The following is a 14,390-nucleotide window of genomic DNA, read 5'->3' on the forward strand; positions in this document are numbered from 1 at the left end:
TAATCTCTTGTAAATAAAGGACAAGACTACACACCGCTCCACGGGTTGATTTCTTAAAGGCTTCGTTGAAAACAAATGCACTCAGGAGGGTTAGGAGGGTGAGCAAACCAGCGGAAAATTGACTGGATCTATACAGTGGACAGATTTATACGCCAAATAACGCAAATATAAATCGATAAAATTCGTATTTTGATCAACATTATGTCAAATTGATAATTTCACTAAATGTAAACTGTGTTTCTCCATATCAACCTTCTCACTCCTTCCGTGTTATCACAAAGTTATTGGTTCACTTTAACTCATCCCAAATGTGGCATGATTGTTAATGCTCTGGTGATGAACATATAGGAACAGTGCATTGTGTTTTGGGTAACATTATATGTTTCATATCATGCAGTTCAGTGCTAACTAACTAAAATAACTTAGCACTGGCCAACTTCTAAGCCCAGTATAGATAGCACTAAAATAGCACTATCGGCATGTGTCTTTAGCTTGCAAGTTAAAGCAATAAGTTTGTGACTCCAAGTAATGTATATTATACATAATGGTTTGATTTTATGAAATAAATAATGGCTATGCAATGCATGTTTTTATTGACATTACCTGTGATGCTTCCCCGGAATACTTGGTACGCTGTTGCCCTCCATGTTTGCCTCTGGGGCACGCGCAGTTGGAGGAATTGCAGATGGATTACTCTCCCTGCGACCTGACTGTGACCTCAGTGAAGTCATTTCAGCACTTTTCGATTTATCCATTAACTTGGATTTGTGCTCACAGTGAAGACTTCATAGTAGTAGAAACGTGAGCTGTAATCATAAGACTTTGCACTCACAGATTTTACTCATATAAAAACAATCCAAACTTGAACCCAATTTCACAGACTCACATATATGACAGCAGAACTTTGTGTAAAACAACTTTTTTTGACATAGAAAGTGTTAAAATTGCAAATAAGAATGATTAATTATGAATACATCTTTTTGACAACTATCTTACATCATATGGGTTTACCTTCAACAATCAGACCCTGCACCTCTAATCTTGTAATGCAGGAAGTCAAGCCCAGATGCTCAGCTAAGGTTATTTTAAGATTTCTCCACTGTAAAGATGGCCTTTTTATAAAATTAGGCTCTCTATGCAGTAGATGGATTTTTGGTACTTTTGGATTTACTGCTACATGACCAGAGAAATCATAGAAACAGGGCTTTGCTTTTGCTTAAGAGGTAGAAAACCTACAACTACCAGAATGCATTGCACTGCACTACATCAATAAACGCTACTGCTGGTGGGTGACATAATATGAACTTGTCTGTTTTTACACAGGAAACATTACTTGGAGTATGGTAGTTGGGTGGTAACAAACAATCTCAAATTATAGTTAAGCAGCAAGGTAAAATCTGTTTCTAAAAACATTTGAGGAAAGAAAAATGCAACACAATCTACTCTTTGTCTTTGTGGTGGTGGGCATACAAAATGTGAAAGTACAATTCGTAGTTTTTCCTAAAAAGTCTTTTTGTTTTGCAGCAACAACCCAAGTGCCAGTGCAAATTTAAACTGGGGGAAGAGTAAAGAGATCTGGGCGCTGGTAAGATCAGGGTTGGAAATTCGCACCAGCCACCAGCCACCAGCCACCAGCCAAATGCTGGTAAAATATGCAAGTGGCTGCTAGATTTGCTTCACTAACCAGCCAAAAAACAATGGCTATCTATTGAGTGGCTCTTAGATTTTGGAATCTAATGTATTATTTCATTATATTGTGTTAATGTGACTAAAACTGGAATTTAAAATACATATAAACGTGTTAGTCCGACTGAAATCATATTAAGTCAGATTTCTTGAAGTCAGACTAACACACCCAGATAATTCGGCCGGGGGTGGATTTACTCTTTCATGCATACGCCTTAACTGGAACTGGCCCAGGTGTATGTTCCATAGTCCCTGTGCCGGGCTTTGACCTTGAAGTCCAACAGCATGAATTTATAGAAGAAAGCCAAGAAAAAAAAACAAAAAAAAAGAAGGAGGAAGAAGAAGGGACGTCAACAAAACAAAGAAAGAGTGCACATATGAAAGTATGTATGCGTGACGTCACTCTAGGGGTGGGGTATATGGCAAAAATATCATATCACGAGTTTTAAAAGGTAGGATCATAATCATGATTTTACCAAGCTTTTTTTTCATTTTGGATTTTAAGACTATTGTGCCAGTTACTTAACATTACAACCAAGCTAATTTCCCTATGTAAAAAATATAGCCCTAAAATAAAAAAGAATAACAGAATGGAATTTAGGCCAAAGTACCTTTTTGAACAGATTTTAATCTGCGTGTGCAGTTTTGTTCTCCACTGTTTTGATGGGAACTATATCTTTTGTCAGGTAAAATATTATTGATTTTTTGGGGGACAAACTGCTCCGTGTTATCATTTTCGTTCATGACTTGTCACTTATGAAATAAAGGGGGAGGGCGGGGAAAACCAAGACTCAGTGGTTTATTATGATTGGTTTATCTGTGTATCTATAGGGAAGGCATGAAACGGACTAGCAAATAGTGAGATTCAGCTGAGAAAAGAGTGCACAAGAGTAGGTTAAAACCTAGTATATGGCTGGACCGTGTACAGTGTTTCCCACCCTTTTTCCTTCAGGGACTTATTTACTATCACCGAGTACACTGAAGACATATTTTAGGGAAATTTCATATTAAATTAAGAGAAAGGTTGAAAATAAGCCCATGTGCCTGTGGCCCCAGGCCCTCAAATCACTACGTCTGTCCCTGGTAATAATAATAATGAGAGCTCAGCGTCAGTGGCTGGATGGGACACGAAGCGATGCGCTCTAAATACTTCCATCCAAAGTCTGACTAAACCTGAAATTAACACAAAATAGTCTTCAGAAATCTAAACAAATCACTTTCCACCTCTGAATATTTGACTGTTGGTTCATTCAGACACTTTGGTGCTGTGAGGAGAGGCTCTGCTCTGTCTGTACGTCTCACTGTGCTCCACTGTTGGGCGATCAGCTGTTTGATCCCTGATAATGAAACGCTGCTCGGTTGTCAAATAATTGTCTATATTCTACAGTCAGTCCTTCACTGCATTACATGATCGTTCAACACTTCTGCTGTCGCAGTGTTTTGCTGTGAGATTTGCTTTGGTACCATGAGAGCGTGAGATTGACAGTGAAAGCGTGTGTCACATGCCAGGAGTGTGAGAGTTGGCAACGCTGAAATATGTTAAAATGCAGAACAATACACTTAACAGAAGACACAGTCACACAACGGAGGGGAGCTGCTCTCTCTGAAGCTGTACCTGCTGATCATTAACACATCCTCCCTCTGCAGCTTCGCTCATCTCCGGGTCCGAGCAGAGGCTGCACTGCCCGCGTCCACCATCAGAGCCAGACCTCATCCTGTGGTCCAGCCAAAAAGTTTGGATGCGTCGCGTGTGAGCATAGTACAACAACAGATAGAATGTGCACTGTAGCACGATACAATGATCTCTCCGTGATGGCAGATCGTGGACACATTCTAATTCTTCACGATCTAATATTGTCATATCGCACACCCCTACTTCACATGTGTGGAGGTTATCGAATAAACTTTGATGGGAGCATTTACTAGTGTGCGGACTTTATCTATTCTAGCATATAACAGTCTACCATGGCACAGTTGGAGGATTTGAGGACTTGTTTCCTTACGCCACTTCCCCAAATTCATCTGTGTGTGGATGCTCTCTGATGGCTACATTGAAAATTAGACCTGTTGTAAGAAAAGTTAGAAAAAGAACTAAATGTCCTATTGATGGAAAAACTCATCCTTAAGTATGAATCTTAGCGCTTTAGCTGTCAGTTTTCACACAACTCCCACAGTTGTCTTCCCGTATCCAGACAAAAATACTTTCCACTCCTTCAACAACAGAGAGAAAATATCTGTTTTGGATAAACAGACCTGCTGTGAGAAAGCCTGCCTGGGTTAAAGACTGTGGTTGATGCTAATTTCTACTTTTAGAAAGTGTTTCCAGTTAATGTTAGCTACAGCTCAGCAAAAGCAAAGGCACTATGAAACTACACACAAGTTTTCTGATGTATCTCAGTTGAAGCTTCTTTTTTGCCCAAGAGATGCTCTGCCCTCTTCATATTTCTCTACCTGTCAGTGTCGTTATCTTTTCTTCCTCAAGTCCTTATTGCATACTATTTTGTCTTTAAACACAATTTACTTTATTTATAGCGGGACGCAGGCAGTTTGCCCGTCATGAATGGGCCCAAAAGGCGGCCTACCTGCTGGGTTGTACGCTGGAGGAGCTGTCCTCGTCTATCTTTAAGCACCAGGCCAAAGGACTACAGCACTCCACATCCTTCAGAGGAGGAACGGACGATGCTGGCCAAGGGGACAGCTCAGGTAAAAACCCAAACCAAGTCTTGGGTCTACTTTGTAAGAGGACTGACGTGTTGGCTTTTCACTTAAAATCTGATGTGTTTTTACGTGGTTGCCTTACTGCTGATTTGATAAACAGTTTATAGTCCTTGCAGGAAAACACTTCGCTCACTTTTTCTATCACTTAAATATCCCTAAAACACCCAAACTGGCCCTGAGCAGTGGGTATCTGCTGTAGACAGGGAGTTGATTAGAAGTGACATGCTTCATCTTGTTCTAGTTGGCTCTGACTGTGATCTGTTGTCTCTTTACCACCTTTTGTCTCGCAGGCTCTAAGATCACAGCTCTGGAGTGTTTGGAGGCCATGGCGTCTGGACTCTACTCAGAGCTCTTCACTCTTGTCATCTCCCTAATTAACAGGTTAGACCTTTCAGCATTTACCTCCTAAAACGGTCTCATCTTATTATGAGTACTTCTTCAAAAGTGTCAACGTTGTAGGTGCTACATAAGTGTACTTATTAAAACAAACCTCTGATTCAAAATTTGTTTATCTGAAAATTGACATGGGATGCAGATTCACACCTGCTTTCTTTTTTCTTTTTCTCCATCCGTCCTCCATCCTTCCTCCATCCCTTTGAGCTCTAACTCTCTCTCCTCTCTCTCTGTTACCTTTTTCCCCATTTTTCTTGCATACGCTTAACTTTTCTGAATTTTCCACCCTCTCTTCTGTAATAGCAGTCCAATTTTTACATACAGCCAGCTCACTTTAATTTCTGTTTTATTTAATTTAACTCCAACAGTTCCTTTTGGCTTATTGGTAAATCATGTGTGTTTGTGTCCCTTTATATCATTATGTGCCCCCTCTCTAAATTTAGAGGTTTTTACTTGTTCATGAATGCAGATTTAGGGGAATTTCCCTGAGGTTTTTTTTCCTCAGCAGCAGTTTGTGACTCACACGGTGGATAATTGATCTGTTGATCAGTTTAGAGCTCATCAGATCTCGGGCTTCACCTAAAGATGAGTTTTTTATTGATTAATCTATTGATTAGTTTTTTGATTAATCGATTAATCTATTGATTTTTTTTATTGATTTAACTATTATTTTTTTATTCCTCTATTAATATAACAACAAATTTTCAGAAAATAACATTTTAAAATGCTGCAGGGCATTATTCCCCAACAAAAAATAGCCCAGTCTTAACTGGTTATTTGTGTTTTACAGTCTGATATAAAGTCTCTCCAATATAAAATTAATGCAGGAGCTTGTTCCACTCAAGTAAAAGGAATGTAGTGCGATCTACATTTAGCAATCCAACAGCAAAATAGATAAAACAATAATAAAATTCAAGTCACTTTTAGGGAGAGTAACAAAGCAGTTACTCTTTGTTACAGTAACAAACCTCAAATCTAGCAGTCCAACAAAACATCTTATAGTAGTATTAATGCAATTTGAATAACACAATAACTTTTTTCTAACAGAAATAATTATAACTAGTACATTCTTCCTGCATCAAAATAGTCCAGCCATAACTGGGCCTTAAGGCATACCGCTACCTGCTGATATGAGTGCTGTATTTTCATATTTATAAGCACATAATCCACTCATTTATGAAGTTGTGCAAGCTCCTGCAGGGCTGACAACCCCATCCTGTAAATGTTTCTAAATAAAATGCATTGTATCAGCAACTGATGGCATTCTGTCCACAGAGACACAATCAGATAGCTTTTGTTTTGAAAGGGAAGCAAGTAGGTTGAGGTAAAACAAACATATTTGTATTTCCTCATCTCTGTGACAGAGAGACTTTAAACCATGGTATAAAGTGGTATAGAGTCAACTAACGCGGGCGTCACGCATAAAAAAACGACGAGCCACGGTTTCTGTAGATGTGTTGGAGCTGACATGCAGCTCAGACGCGCCTGACGAGCGCTGCTCAGGCGAGCAGTGTGCACACTCTAACTTGATACACAAGCGGCGAAACAAAAACAACACCCTCGGCGGTGCTCACGCTCTCATGCGGCACGCTGTGTGAAACGGTGCGACGCGTCGACGCACGTTTTGTGAATCAGATCAGATCAGTGGATGAGGGGAGCGGCTTTTTGTTGGTAACTTCAAACTTTAGACCCAGCAGCGTGAATGATTAAATTGCACTTTGTGCCTGAAGTTCCGCTGCAGCATCCGTGCCTACGGTACACTCTGTGCTCCAAGGGTATGGTGACTAACTTAATGGTGTATATTTCAACAGCGCTCCTTATGTAATAATATTAGTAATAATAATAATAATAGTAATAATAATAATAATAATAATGATAGTAGTAGTAGGAAGTAGTAGTAGTAGTAGTAGTAGTAGTAATAATAATAATAATTATAATAATTATAATCATCATCATCATCATCTTTATCCTCCCTTGCCCCCTTATGACATAACCTAAAGAACGTTAAAGCACAAATAATAAAGTAGCACTGCGTGCAAGAACATATAAGTTAAAAAATACAATTTCATAAATAAGTAAGTATAGTGTGGATAAGAGAATTAAACTAATACAGACAGATTAAAGTTAAGAGTAAAAGAAATAACCATATGTATAAGCAGATAAGATGCTAATAAAGGAGATGATGTCATATAAAACAGGTTACATGCCAATAAAAGAACAAACTCTTAAATTTAAAACAGGTGAAAATGCAAAGTATATGGATGTGCATAAATAGTCACTGTGGGAAACTAAAGCAGAACCACTGTTAATTGGAATGATAACAAGTTAAAAATATAAAATCATCAAATAACAATATTAAGGGTAAGCTTTCTTAAAAGGGGGGGTTTTTAGGAGGCTCTTAAAAGCTTCACTAGAGTATGCCGATCTCAGACTGAGGGGATAGCTATTCCAGAGCAGAGGGGCATATTCAAAAACACACTGTTGCCCTTGGTTTTGTCAGCTTTATTGTTTAAAAATAACACAAGAACTCATGATAGCTACACAATAAAGCATGTTTATATATAACCAAAATCAGGATAAATTAAGTTATTTGCAAAAACAACAAATAAATGCTGGTAATAGCATGTAGCATGTTGTTGAGTGCTCACATTTCACATGACATTTCGACTCCTTTCAAAGCTTATCCTTCAACTAACAGTAAACTCCTTTCTTTGATTAATCTTAGTAATACTTCAGTTCCTTTCAGTTGCCTGCACATAGGTCATTTTCTTTCCGTACACTTCAGCTCATTTTCGTGACTACACTTCAACTACAGCATCAGTTCCTTTCAGTGGTTAACTTTTTTTAGTGACTTTGCAAATTTCTATCATGTTTTTCAAATTTAAAGTACTTGCCTCACTTCAACTCAGCTGCTTCTCTACTCCCAGCTTTTCTTGTGATGCACAGTTGTTTGCACATTTATTGTTGTGCAAAACAAATGAAATTAAATATTGTGGAACTAAAATTCCAGGATGTGCATCAACAACAGGTGCATAGAAAAAGTTGCTTGTTGAAGCTGTGTGTTGTTTAGAAGTCAAACTTGAGCAAGGTTAGCATACACTGCTTTTTCTACTGTGTATGGTAAACACACAGTCTGCAGCTCTGTGTTATTGTTTGAATCTCTTTTAAGAGAACTTTTTATTCTTCTGTGTGTCTTTGCAATAAACAATTAGTCTTGGCAGTGTAACAGGTGGCCATGAAATCAATGTGTGTTTCACTGGTCTGCAGTTCATTTCACATGTAATGATTTTCCATGTGCCTTTGTTTCAATATGCTCTGCAGCAGTTCTTTGTAAACCCCGCACACATGGTGTTATTTACAGATAGCAGTTCTAATTTTGAAAGTTGCAAATTAATGCTGCTACACTTGTATAGTGGTGACTAAACACTAAATTTGTGTTTTTTGTAATATGATCAGCAGTTTATGTATGACTTGAGCATAGCTTGATGTATTATCTGTGGCCAGTGGCTGCTTACAGGTAAAGTTAACTAGCTCTGTTCTTTCTGATTTCAACATGGATTTGTTGTTTTATTTTGTTTTATTTTATTTTTTTCATTTTCTTTCTCTCCACAGTCTCCTCTTACGTTTAGTTGACACAATCATAATGCTGATGTTAGGATGTTACCCATCAAAGATTACGTTGCATGTTGTTCAGTATGTGATGACTGACTTGAAGTTTTTTTTCTAGGCACAATTTAAGTTCCCTTTTTGGGATGGCACTTTAGCCGACTACCTATGTCACCTATGGCAAGCACCGCCACCGATTCTCATTCATTGATACTGATGCAGCAGTTAGTACTAGAATTCAATAGCATCATACACATAAAAACAACCAAATAATGAATCCAACAAACACACAATAAAATTAAAAATATATAAAAGAAATTAGTAAAAAAAACAACAACAAAAAGGAAAATGTTACCAATAAACAGCGATAATGTTAGGGCTAAATATCTTTACCCAATAACTTTAAGGTAATTACCTAAATAGCCCAGTGCAAAGTAATATTGAAACTTTTTCAGTCAAATGATACCTACATTGGATCCTTTTAGTGCTGGGGATTTGACCCCGGACATTCTGGGCTCCCTGCCAGATCAGCAGACTTTCTGCTGCTGTCAAAGCTAACACAGCAGCATCAACAGCTAACATCCAACAATGAGCATTCAACTGGTCCCAATAAACTTACACCAACACTGAAATGTGTGCTTGGCAGAGTACAGCTGGAGCTCATACTCCTGTAGCAGCAGCTACAGCCCATAAAGTCTGTGGTGTGGTGAAGTCAAGAACAGTTTATTTGAAAGATTTGGCAGTTCAGCATGACAAGATGCCTCCAAAATGTGCAAAACTGTGGCTGTACTATGTTCCATTCCATTGGGTATCGAATTGAGGTCTCAGTTGGTATCAGTATTACTTTAAGGGTACTGGTATTGGTGCTGGTATCCCAATTTTTTAATCGATACCCAGTCTAACATAAATGACGTGCTATAGACATATATCAATTATGTAACTTGTTACATTTATTGAACTATTTCTATGGTCAGGAAATAATTTGCCCAAAAGAAATCCCAGTTCAATTCTGGGGTGGTGTCATACACACAACTCTTGGTCTGTAGGTGTCTCTTCTATCAACCTGTTGTTTGTTGGTTTTCTGTAAAATATTCAGAGCATGGTTATGTTAAAGATAGATAGATTGATAGATTCTTTATTGTCTGTCTCGAGTAAAAACAGAAATTCATCTTTATAACAGCTCAGTTAAACATTAAAACAAAGTTGCAACTGCTGTTCTCTGTATGAGTTCATGGTTAACTTAATGTCTTTGTATTTTAGACAAAACAAGCTGTTCACAAAAATGTGCAGCTTCCCAGTGTCAAAGCTCCACATCTGTTTGTGTCCCTCAGGGCTCTGAAGTCCAGTCAGCATTCTCTGTGCTCCCTGCTGATCGTGGACACTCCGGGTTTCCAGAACCCTCGGCTGGCTCAGCAGCAGCGGGGAGCCACGTTTGAGGAGCTCTGCCACAACTACACCCAGGAGAGGCTGCAGACCCTGTTCCATGAGCGCACCTTTGTCCAGGAGCTGGAGAGATACAAGGAGGTGCTGTGGGTCCCACAGAGCATTACACAAATCAGTGTCATGGATAGAACATCACTAATCTGAAACAACACTAATCTGAAATCTCTGCGGTTAAAATAATCTCAATGAATTAAAGTCAAATATATTGATTTAAATGATTGGTTTGTTGAAATTACAACATAATGCCCCAAGTGGCATCTACCCATGCAGACAGTGTAGTTTTGGTTTTATTTGGTGATGTTTTGAGATAACCTGCCTCCACCCTAATATAGTGGAGGCCTGTGTAAATGTATTGGTGTCCATGGCATTAAAAAAAAAAAAAGACATTTAGAAACATCCCACAGAACATACCATCTTTAACAGTGTTCTTAAATAGTAACTAAATCCCCAAATTACCTTTTACAGCTATTGTTGCTATTGTTATCGAATTTTGCTATTCTGACAACAGGAGCCTGCTTTCATCTTCAACTGGGCACCCTTGTCGCTGACCCATTTCGTCCCTGTTACCCCCCATCATTGTCCTCTAACCAACAGACTACTTTGTGTGTGTACAGGGGCAGGGAGGTGCTATGGACTGAGAGGCGGCACAATTTGGGTGACTGGGCGTATCTTAGCCCCCCTCCTAGCCCTGCCCATTTTTGATATTTTTTTCACATTTCAGGGAGAAGACACTCAGTCCAGAAGTGTAGGGTTTAGTCACTCTTTGAGGACTATCACTACTGCTGGAAGTAGTTCCAATGAAAACTGTTGACATCAAATTCTTGGGATTATCCTTGGTTCCATTCACCTCCAGTGCTTTCGGCAGCTCTGAAATCTTGGAGACGGCCAGTTTGATGCATGAAAGTGAAAGTATCTGCATGGTTACATACCACTAGAGCCAAATGAGAAAGACACACACTGAGACAAATTAACTTAATTGCAGTGCTCTGCAAAATCCAATAAGAAACATGTCAGAAGCATTGTGTTAATTACAAAGAAATGTACACTCACACAACCCAATCCACAGTCTAGCAATGGGTAATTTGATAATCGACCTGAATAGCTACAGTTGTGATTTATTGATGATCTCATCTCCTATAGCGTACTAACCTGAGCTTTTATCCCCTCCTGCATCCAGGAAAACATAGAGCTTGCTTTAGATGACATAGAGTCCAGTACCTCATTGTCGGTAGCAGCTATTGACCAAGCCTCAACCCAAGCTCTGGTAAGCACAACAAACACCTCTATACTACTGTCTGTTTAGGCATCTCTATGCATGTGATGTCACTGTCTTCTGTTCCTACCTGAGACTTTTCTTTTTAAAAAATGTATTATTTTACTCTTCATCTGCCAGGTGTTTGGTACAAACACCCCCTGAGATTTTGTCAAATCCAATCTTTATCCTTAAAAAGAGACAAAAGCTGACAATGATCATTTATATCCTCTACTAGGCCCATTGCCTCCATCCAATTAGTTTGGCTCTCTGTGATTTCTAATTATTTACTCAATTTCCTTTTGGAATTCATCCTACATCAGCAATATTATTTGGATTCAAGTTTGTGATTTGTTTCCCTCTTGTTGGCTTGGAAGGGTCCCTCTCTCTCTACTCATCAGTTGGCCTTGTACTGCAATGCCCATTCAGTTATTAGTTGTACAAATATGTGTGGCTCCTGGCCTTGGCAGTGAATCTGCAGCATTGATGTGTGTTGGCTCAAGCAAGTGGCATTAATAGGTATTTGAAAAGGCCTCTGAATGCATTTGTGTTGAAGTTGATTGTAAAGAAGCAAATGTAAACATGCCACTGTGTGTGTGAAGTGGAAATCACATAAGACTGAGCAGATTAAGTTCTGATAAAGCATCATATTAGCAGCATCAGCAGCAAAGGGAGACAGCAAATTACTGTATCGGGGAGGAGGTCAAGGCATGGGCAGGGGTATAGGTCAACAGAGTTAAAGACTTATTTTGGTTTCTTTTAGGCATAATAGCAGTTTTTCTAATCCTGTAACAAAGTAGTTCTTTTTGTAACCATAATGCTTAAGGGTTTTTAAAGGCACCGTCAAATGAGCAAAATGCTCATATGGAACATGTTTAACGGGTTAAAAGGCTTTAACACAGAAAATCTAATTTCCTATCCTGGTTCCTACTGAAAGTCAGTATTAGTTTCTTTTAAAATGACAGCAATCATTCCTTTATCTTAACTAAGTAGTGTTACTTTTAACCTTTAAATCACAGTATCTCCTGAACTAAGAATTTTTATTGTTATTATTTTGGAAGATATTGACAATTGATATTGACAATTGCCCATATGTATCTTTATGATGAAGACGGTTACCCAACCTAAACAGATTATTTTTTTCTGAACTAAAATCCTTGGGGGAAAGTGAAACAAGGGTCCATTTTACAAACATTTTTAGAATCCTCTCAGAGAGCTCCTAACTTAGTATAAGAACTTCTAGCAAGGAGTCCTAGCTCAGCTCCTAGCTAAGATGGTTTGTGAATATCATTTATCCATACTGGGAATGGGATGATACGGAAATTTCAAGTGATGAATAATTGCGATTCACAATCCCAATAAAACTCAAAATATGCTTAGAAGCTTTAAAATGTTGATAAAATATTCCTGACTTAACAGAACATTTTGTGAAGAAACAAATAGTTATATTCCATAACAGATGAGACATCATTTTTAGTGTACATCCTTTGTAGTGAAAAACTTAATGAAGGGGGAAAAAAATATGATAATGCTTGATTGAGATCTTTTGCATTTTTTGAGGTTGGTGCATATATAGCCTGTTTTGGCAGTCTGTTATTGTTGGTGCCACAGCAGTCTCTTAAGGTGCTGCTGAATGCGATATTCACAGTTATCCTGATCATGGAAATTCACCACAATCTACTTACTGTGGGTGTTCTTTTATCATGATACACGATAAAATCATATATATATATGTATGTGTATGTATATATATATATATATATATGTATGTGTATGTATATATATATATATATATATATATATATATATATATATATAGTAAATTAAGGTAAGCTAAGGTAGATTTATTGGTTATTTTTTAAACAAAGTTTAAAAAAACGAAATTTAATTTATTCTTGTTCCTGCTACATCTTTGAGTTGAAAGTTGAGTTGACTACAATCAGCTGCTACAATGAAGATTCCATCCGGTTGCCTGGTGTTTTGCTTGCTGATGGCATCGTTCAGTTCCTGCAGTGCATTTTTGAACTTGCGTCAGAGTCCTTATGGCTCCCAACAATGTCTGCCATCCGGGGCGGTTGCGGCTGCATGGGTGCATGGGTATGAATTACTATGATTACTACCTAGGTGGCACCTTGTACGGTCTCTCTGCCACCACTGTGTAAATGTGTGTATGAATGGGTGAATGTGACACCGCACACTGTGAAAGCGCTTTGAGAAGTCGAAAAGACTAGAAAAACGCTATACAAGTACACTCCATTTACCATACCAGAGCAACAGCTTGATCCGATTGTTAGGTGAACGTGCGCAGAGCAGTCCCTGATCCCCCTCTGCTGAGTGAGCCAAAATCACATCTCTTTCACTTCACTCTCCTGCATCAGACATTAGACAGAAGAAGGCTTGGTAGAGGAACAGCTCCTGGTTCAAGTCAGGCCAGCCATGAGATGGCCACGCAAGTGCCACGCAATCGTAGAAAAGTCGTGCCTCAGCAGAGGGGGCCATGGTATCGAGGAAATAGAAAAATATAGCAAAAAAGTAGCAAGGATTTGTGGAGCTACAGCCTGCTGCATCTACATGCACTTCCGTTGCCATAGCAATATATAATTATAATTACAATTATAATTATATGTAAATGTATATGTAATTATAATATACTAATTCTAATTCTTAATTAGTTTATTATATTATATATATTTTCCAGTCCCTAATCTGTACCAGGACCCAGGAAAATTCTTCGAATGTTGTCATTCTAACAATTTTCTCAGAAATTTGTCACCAGGAGCAACTTAAGGCACTTGGAAGCTTTGTGAATACGGCCCTGGAAGGCCACAGCATGGATTCAAGATGCAAGTTAGCCAGTTAGCACACAACAATAAAACCTGAAAAACAGAATATTCACTACGTGCTACCAAACAGTAACACAAACGATTACAAACTGTTTGTGTTAAAGAGCTCAATGGCTATAAAAAAAAAAAAAACGTAATATAACAGGTAAGTTTGGATCTTGTGCCCTGTGGACTTGAGTTGTTCATTTGCTTACCACTTAAACACTTTATTTTATAATAAACGACACAGGCACCAAAGACAAATCTTTGGCTTGTGATTTATGGTAAACTGAAAGCAAGCGCATTTATCTCTATGAAGGATCCACAGTGCACCTCATTGCTAATTAGGTTTCAGTAGCACAATACAGTATCTCTTCTTTTATTCAGGAATGCCTTGAGAGTCAGTTTACATTCTCTTTTCATCAAAGGGGGGCTATTTGCAGAGGTTCCACCTCCTTATTTAGAGACAC

At 38.4% G+C, this 14,390-nt stretch overlaps 1 protein-coding gene across 1 annotated transcript in view; it reads left to right on the forward strand.

The window, feature by feature from the left end:
* The window catches only part of LOC121943001 (unconventional myosin-XVIIIa-like), a 205,336-nt gene that overhangs the window by 71,283 nt on the left and 119,663 nt on the right, over positions 1-14,390 (forward strand). The window contains 4 exon segments of the mRNA XM_042486347.1: positions 4,219-4,389; positions 4,695-4,785; positions 9,735-9,927; positions 11,024-11,110. Coding sequence (XP_042342281.1) covers positions 4,219-4,389; positions 4,695-4,785; positions 9,735-9,927; positions 11,024-11,110 — 542 coding nt within the window.

The sequence above is a fragment of the Plectropomus leopardus genome, chromosome 5 (assembly GCF_008729295.1).
Source record: "Plectropomus leopardus isolate mb chromosome 5, YSFRI_Pleo_2.0, whole genome shotgun sequence".
Classification (NCBI taxonomy): domain Eukaryota; kingdom Metazoa; phylum Chordata; class Actinopteri; order Perciformes; family Serranidae; genus Plectropomus; species Plectropomus leopardus.